This window comes from Carettochelys insculpta, chromosome 12, assembly GCF_033958435.1.
Source record: "Carettochelys insculpta isolate YL-2023 chromosome 12, ASM3395843v1, whole genome shotgun sequence".
In the NCBI taxonomy this organism is placed as follows: domain Eukaryota; kingdom Metazoa; phylum Chordata; order Testudines; family Carettochelyidae; genus Carettochelys; species Carettochelys insculpta.
In genome coordinates this window covers 19,999,816-20,007,796 of record NC_134148.1, presented here as the reverse complement: position 1 = coordinate 20,007,796, position 7,981 = coordinate 19,999,816, and the positions used below count along the sequence as shown (strand labels likewise).

At 53.5% G+C, this 7,981-nt stretch overlaps 1 protein-coding gene across 9 annotated transcripts in view; it reads right to left on the bottom strand.

The window, feature by feature from the left end:
• CCPG1 (cell cycle progression 1) overlaps positions 1 to 7,981 on the bottom strand; it is a 57,275-nt gene that overhangs the window by 13,141 nt on the left and 36,153 nt on the right. For 6 of the 9 annotated variants that reach the window (XM_075006849.1, XM_075006850.1, XM_075006845.1 and 3 more), the window contains one exon: positions 2,284 to 2,411. In XM_075006849.1, the coding sequence (XP_074862950.1) occupies positions 2,284 to 2,411 (128 nt within the window). The remainder of the gene's footprint in view (positions 1 to 2,283; positions 2,412 to 7,981) is intronic. The other 3 variants (XM_075006846.1, XM_075006848.1, XM_075006853.1) reach the window with 1 other exon arrangement.

Here is a 7,981-nt window from a genome sequence, read left to right as displayed (position 1 = left end):
TATTTCATCCCTGACCTATTCCATCTGCACCCCAGACTATAGGCCACCCTCCTCCACGACTGCTGGTATGCTCCTCCATCCTCCAGTACTGGGGATGCAGAGGATCCAGCCAGTGCCTCATGTGGGGAGGACAAGGAAGAGGGCATCATGCCCTCCAAGCCCTCCGGTGCGGGGCGTTCCAGCACTTCCATTTGAGTCCCCAGCGCCGTGGTTTGTGGAGCCATGCTCAGTGCCTGGGGTGAAGGATACCCTAGTGGTCTCTGGCACAGTGCCATGAAGACGGGGCCACTCTGCACCTGGGAGGGCACTGGTTCTGTTGGTGACGGCGCCCACTGCACCACAGTCCCCAATGCCTGCAGGAGTGGTGCCCGCACTTGGGTTGCCGCTGACTGCAACGGTGCCAACAATTCTGCTTGCTCTCTTGGCAGGGCTCCCAAAGCAGCAGTCGGTGCCAATCTCGGCACCTGAGGGGTGCTGGGTGCCCTGAACAAGAGTCCCACATCCTGCCCCTGTACCTCATGGATTGCCCACAGGGTCCAGAAGGGCCATTGCAGGGGCTCCTTGGGGGGCCTTTGCCACTCCCCCTCTATGGGGCATTGGGAGCAGTGTCGATGCCCGCTGCGTCGAGATGACCTCATACTCCCGCTCCGAGCTAAGCTGGAGTAAAACGAGTCTGACTCCGACACGACTCTGTTGCCGATGACCATGGCGGTGCCGAGGGTCCCGTAGCACCCGCCGTTTCTTGCGTGCTCTGCACCGTCTGTGCGGCACCAACAGAGGAAACTGTTTGCTGGGGTCTCACCAGCATCAGGAACTGTGCCGGGGTCCCTAGAGCCTGATTAGGTGCCTGGAACTGAGGCGATGAAGGCTCCCGGTGCAGCATCTGTAGTGACATTGTAATTTGCAGGAGGCCTCAGGCAGCACTAATGGCGTCCAGCGTCGAGAGCACTCTGGAAGAGTGGGGTCTCCCGCCTCGCGCTGGAGTCAACACCCACACTTCATGACCCCAGTCACAATGCAATCTGTCAGACTCCCCCAAAGTTTGCCTTCACTTCCTTCTTTCTTGGAATTGACCCCAGTCCCGTCTACTCTTTTTGTGAGGCACCAGGGACTGGCTCTTATGCCACCGGGAGGCGCTAGGCTCCGAGTCCTGCTCGCAGTGCCAGGAACTTTCCAACGGCACCGATGGTGCTGGAGCACTCTGCACTGATGATGCAGTGATCTGAGTTCCCGCCAGGGAAATATCCAGGAGCCAGACTGATTCCATTAGTAGAACATTCAGCTGTTGAGCTCTATCTTTTAAAATCCTAGGCTTGAAGGCCTTGAAATAGAGCAGCGCTCCCAGAGGTGTGCCTCACCAAGGCAGCTCAAACACGCCTTATGCTTTTGGGCATTCATTTGCCACATTTTGAACAGTTTTTAAACCTTGGGGAGCTCGGCGTCCCCTGGCACCAAGGTGCTGGTGGAGGGGGGGCGGTTAAAGACCCACCTCAGCTCACTTGGTACTAAGAAGAACTATTTACCTATGAAAGATAACTATCTAAACTATTTACAACTAATTAAAACAATAGAGGCTACCAGCGAATGCTCAACTATGAGGGAGCTCCAGCAACTGAAAGCGCGACTAGAAGAAAGTGAATGGGAGGCAGGGCGGGAGGTGCATATATGGGCAGCCATACGGGCACTGCACCAACCCTAGGGCTACCGGCTAGGGCAAAAAGCTTCTGGCAACTGGGCATGCATCCGGTGCACACCCTAACTGGAATGCACACGAGCAATCACTTGAAGAAGAACTATTAGTCTTTAAGATGCTACAGGACTGCTTCCTTTGTTTAACCTAACTAGACTCTCAGAGTCCAAGTCCTTTCGCTTCAATGCATCGTCGCATGTAATCAATATACTGCTAAGTGAATTGTGCCCTCCGTAACACCTACGTTACTTCAAAAATTATTTTACTCTTGAAATTTGATCAACATATATAGTTTTCTGTAGTAGTTTTAAAACAGATTTTTTCATTTTATAATACATTTACAATGGTATTTGTGTGAATTTAAGAGAATTTACCAAAGTACGTATCATACAGGGGTACTGTTGAGACAAATAAATTAAAGGGCAAATAAAGGTGCAATAAAATATAGTTGGGTTATCTATAGAAAAAAGGCCCAGGAGTGTGAGAGGCCCTGCTACACATACAAATGAGAGATTCAACACTAATGTAAACTACACACTTCAAACGAGGAGACAATATTGCCAAATTAACTATAGTTAAAAGACCACACCTACCCCCACCTTATAATCTGCTTTAACTCCTTGCTCTTGTTGGCACTGGTAGAGGTTATCTTTCATACCATTTAGTTCATCTTCATGTGACTTTTCTACCAACTGTTGACGTTTCTGGATCTGAATTGTACCTTACAAAGACAAAATTCACAGAAGTTAGATATGGAAATGACCTCCTAGATAATGGATTAGTTTCCTTCAAAAAGAAGGAATATTCTGACACTATTTTTCACTCTATGATATGCTTTTTAATGTTATGTTCTCTCTAGTTTTATAATTCTGTAGCCTCATGATACTTATATAAGAGTGTTTGCAGCAACAATTTCAAACACATTTGTACAAGCATTTTTGCTACAACATGTGTTGGATAAAAAAGAAAGGTTACTCACCGTAGTAACGGTGGTTCTTCGAGATGTGTCCCCGTGGGTGCTCCACATTAGGTGTCGGGCTCGCCCGGCGCCGCAGATCGGATCTTCCAAGCAGTTTCTGCCGGACCGCACATGCGCCGGTGTGCGCCGCTCCCTTGTGCGCTCCTGGCCACATGCGCGATCCGGTCCCTGCCAGTTCCTTGACCAACCGCCTCGGATGCTCCTGCAAAACACTAAACAGAGATCCGAAGCGGGGAGGATGGGCGGGTAGTGGAGCACCCACGGGGACACATCTCGAAGAACCACCGTTACTACGGTGAGTAACCTTTCCTTCTTCTTCGAGTATCCCCATGGGTGCTCCACATTAGGTGACTACCCAGCAGTAACCCAAGATAGGAGGTGGGTAATCGGATCATGTACAGCTTGTCCCTGAGAGGGCCGCTGTCGAGAGCTGGGTATCCTCTTGGAATACCCTGTGAAGGGTGTAGTGCTTGGCGAAGGTGTCATAGGATGACCAGGTCGCCGCTCTGCAAATGTCTTTTAGCGCAACGCCCTTGAAAAAGGCTGTTGATGCCGCCACCGCCCTAGTGGAATGAGCCCTGGGCGTGGCCAGTAAAGGAGTCTTTTTGAGTTTGTAGCACATTTTTACGCAGGATACGATGTGCTTCGAGATTCTCTGCGAAGAGAGACCTTCTCCTTTCGATTTGGGAGCGAGAGAGACTAGGAGTCTATCCGTTTTCCAGAAGGACTTGGTCCTGTCTATATAGAAGGCTAGCGCCCTCCTCACATCCAGGAGGTGTAGGCGCGCCTCTTTGTTAGAGTTATGAGGCTTTGGATAAAACGAGGGTAAAACAATAGGTTCGTTAATATGAAACTCAGAAGAAACTTTGAGAACAAAGGCTGGGTGCAGCCGTATGGTTACCGCCTCCCTGGAAAATACTGTGCAGGGTGGCGTTGCCATAACTGCCGCAAGCTCGCTCACCCTGCGAGCTGACGTGATTGCGAGAAGCAAGGTCGTCTTTATCGTAAGGAGGCGGAGGGAAACCGTGGCTAAAGGCTCGAATGGTGGTCCCGTTAGCACATTAAGCACCAGGTCCAAGTTCCACGAAGGTGGAAGCGGTTTCCGAGGGGGGTATAGGTTTACCAACCCTCTGAGGAACCTGGTAACCATGGGATGGGCAAACACCGTGTGCCCTTCCTCTTCGTGTCTGAACGCCGAAATGGCAGCAAGGTGGACCTTTAACGAGGATAGTGAGAGTCCTCCTCTCTTGAGGTCCAGTAAATACTCTAATATTACAGGTATAGGCACCGAAAGTGGGGCTAGCTGTTTGGTAGAACACCATGCCGTGAAGCGAGTCCATTTCTGCTTATAGGTCTTCCTGGTGGAAGTCCTCCTGCTACTTTCTAGGACTTGTTGCACTTCCTCCGTACATGTGCTCTGTAGGGAGCTGAGCCATGGATTAACCACACTTGTAGTCGCAGGCCTCGGGGGTGCGGATGCACTATGGACCCCTGGGCTTGCATGAGCAGATCCGGCGCCACCGGAAGGGGCATCGGTGGACGGTCCGACATGCGCAGGAGTAGCGGGAACCATTGCTGTCGATCCCACGCTGGGACTATCAGGATCATTCGGGCTCCTTTCCTCCTGGCTTTCTGCAAGACTTTGTGGATCAGCACTATGGGAGGAAAAGAGAAAAGCAGGGGGCCCCTCCAAGAGATCGCGAATGCGTCCCCCAGGAACCCCCGTCCCAGTCCTGCCCTGGAGCAGAATCGTGGGCACTTCTTGTTGTGTTGAGTGGCAAACAGGTCTATCTGGGGAAAGCCCCATGCGTGGAAAATCGGTCGTAGCAGATCAGGACGGATCTGCCACTAGTGCGTGAGTGCGAAACGCCTGCTCAGCTGGTCTGCCTTCACATTGTGAGTGCCTGGTAAGTAGGAGGCTTTCAAGGTTATATTGTTGGCAATGCACCAGTTCCACAACCGGACTGCTTCTGCACATAAGGCACGGGACCGAGCTCCTCCTTGCCGATTTATATAAAACACGGTGGAGGTATTGTCTGTACTGATCCCAACTACTTTGCCTTGTATATTGGCTCGAAAGTGTCTGCAGGCGTTGAACACTGCTCTGAGCTCCAGTATATTTATGTGCAGTGACTGTTCCGTGGAGGACCACAGTCCTTGCGTCACCTCTTTGCCCATGTGTGCTCCCCACCCTATGTGGGAGGCATCTGTAGTGAGAAAAACAGATATCTGTGGTTGGTGAAAGGGCACCCCTGTTAGCATGTTCTTGGGGTTCACCCACCATTGCAGGGATCTGCGCACCTCTGTCGTGGGCGACACCACCCTGTGAACGGTGTGTGCTGCCGGTTTGTATATGCTCACCAGCCAGTGCTGCATGCTGCGCATGTGTAACCTGGCGTTCTGTACTACGAACGTCGCTGCTGCCATGTGGCCCAGCAGCTGTAAGCACATCAGAACCGGCACCATAGGGCTGAAGGTGATGACTTGCATGAGGGAGCCGATGGCTCGAAAGCGTGTCTCTGGTAGATATGCTCTCACTGTAGTAGAATTTATGCGTGCCCCTATGAACTCTATGTCCTGTGTGGGGTCTATCTTTGATTTTGCCAGATTGATAACCAGGCCGAGCGAAGAGAACGTGCCTACTGTGACGCGTATCATGCGTAGTACCTCCTCCTTCGAGGCCCCTTTGAGTAGGCAGTCATCCATATATGGGAAAAAAAATACCCCGTCTGTGCAGGTAGGCTGACACCACTGCCAAGGTCTTGGTGAAGACTCTGGGGGCCGAGGAGAGGCCAAACGGTAGGACCTTGTATTGAAAATGTTCTTTGCCTACCATGAACCGGAGGAATCGTCGGTGAGCCGGATGGATAGTTATGTGAAAATACGCGTCTTGTAAGTCGAGGGCTGCGAACCAATCTCCATCGTCCGGTGCCGTAAGGATGGAGGCGATTGTGATCATCCGAAAGCGGTTGAGGCCTCGAAGATCTAAGATGGGCCTCCAGCCTCCTGTCTTTTTCTCCGTGAGGAAGTACCTCGAGTAGAACCCTTTCCCTTGCAGTTGCTCCGGCATTCTTTCCACTGCCCCATAAGCATGAGATGGTCTACCTCCTGCTTGAGCCTCACTACATGGGAGGCCTCCTGGAGGTGGGGCCTGGGTGGAGGTCGTGGCGGTGGGAGCAACTGGAAGGGGATGGCGTACCCCATGGCTATGATCTCCAGCACCCATTTGTCTGTGGTGATCCTTTGCCACTGGTCGTAGAATGGTCGGAGGCGATGGTGGAATAACAGCTTCGGATGACCTTGTGCGATGGTAGTGATGGCGCAGCCCTGGATCTGTGTGTCAAATTTGGGGCAGAGCCAAAGGTCACGAGGACGCACGGCTCTGTTGGGAACGTCGCCTGGGAGTTCTGTACTGCTGGTGCTGTTGATGTCGCCCTTGCTCGTAACCCCTGTGGTACTGGGGACGCTGTGGCTGGTACTGGTACCGTCTTTGTTGAGGGTAGTACTTTTTCTTTCTGTATGGAGGGGTGTAAATCCCCAGGGTCCTAAGCGTGGCTCTTGAATCTTTACTGGAATGAAAGACCGGGTCAGTTGATTCAGCAAACAGCTTCTGCGTGTCGAAGGGAAGATCGACGATCTTTGCCTGCAGAACCCTTGGTATACCCGAAGTCTGGAGCCAGGACTCCCTTCGCATCACCACTGCCGTAGCTGTGGAGCATGCTGCTGTGTCCGCAACATCCAGGGCGATCTGAACTCCCGTCCTCGAGGCCGCGTAGCCTTCTTGCACGATGGCCTTGAGCACCGGTTTCTTGCCCTCTGGAAGCGAGTCCATGAGGGAGGTTAACCTAGTGTAGTTGTTGAAATTGTGGTTCGCTAGATGCGCTGCGTAATTTGCCATTCGCAACAGTAGCGTGGAGGAGGAGTAGACCTTTCTGCCGAACAGCTCTAGCTTCTTGGCATCTTTGTCTGTTCCCCCTGTCTTGAATTGAGATGTCTTTGATCTTTGTTGCGACGACTCTACCACCAAGGAATTTGGTTGTGGGTGGCTGAACAGAAACTCCATGCCCTTCGCCGGCACGAAGTATTTCTTGACCGCTCTCTTGTGGACAGGCAGAATAGTCGCAGGGGTCCGCCGTATCGTAATGGCGGATACCAAGATTGCTTCATCAAGCGGTATTGTTATTTTGGAGGAGGCCGGAGGTCTCAGATTTTTGAGGAGCTTATGGTGTTTCTCTTGCACCTTTGCTGTCTGGATGCCTTGCGTGAAGGCCACCCTTTTAAACAGCTCTTGAAACTGTTTGAGATCGTCCGGAGGATGGACGTCCCCTGGGGCCGTAGCCTCATCCGGGGAAGAGAGCGAGGAACCACTAGGGTACTCCTCTCGGGACCCTTCTGGATCCTGTTGGCGATGGTACATCTGCTCGCTGGAAGCTTGCGAGGGAAAATCTCGGGGTTCCATAACCAGTTCCCCCTGAGATACTTGAGTCTCTGTCCCCGTTTGCGATTGCCCTCGGGGATACGGGACCGTCTGTGGGGATCTTTCCCTGGTAGAATGCTGGTGGTGTCTATGCCCCGCGTGATAGGGACGACCATGGCAGCATGGGCACTGTTCTTGGGAAGGTGACCTGGACCACTCCCTTGGTGCGTACCCCCTGCGTCTGGGGGAGCGAGATCGTCGAGAGACATGGGACACTGGAGAGAGCGATTTGTGATAGTACTCCAGCGGCTCAAACGCCAAGAAGGGTGAGGGTGGTCCCAGCCAGGGCGAGGCTGGTTGTAAAAATGGAGACGGAGGCTCCGGGTAGGCTAGAGGGGACCCCTGCCTTCTAGTTGGAGTCCGCAGCATGAGCGGAGGGCTGAGAGAAAGCAACTCTGCAGCCCTGTCTGGAAAGGGGCTGTGGTGCCTTGTTTTCTGTGCAGCCTTCTCCCTCCCTTGAGGGGGTGGCTCCGCCCCCTGACGTGCAGGGGATCTCGTCCCCGTCTGCACCGCTCTCGGCACGCTCTTGGGTGGTGCCGCGCGGGCGGTGTCCTCCAGTGCCTGCAGGCTGCGTGCCTGCGCGCTCTGCACCGCTGGTTCCCCGGGGGTCGCTGCCGCTGCCTGCGGCGCCGCCGGTACCGGCACTTGTTTAGACCCCGCCCTGCCTGCGGTGCGGGGCGGCTGTTCGATCATCGGAGGCTGAGCCGCCTCCACGTGGCTCTCCATGCCGCCGCCGATCAGCTGTTGCTGCAGCTGGGGGCTGTGCGCTCCTCCCATCCCGCTCGCTGTTGCTGCCGGCAGGGATCGGGTTGGGGAGACTTTCCTCCGTTTCTGC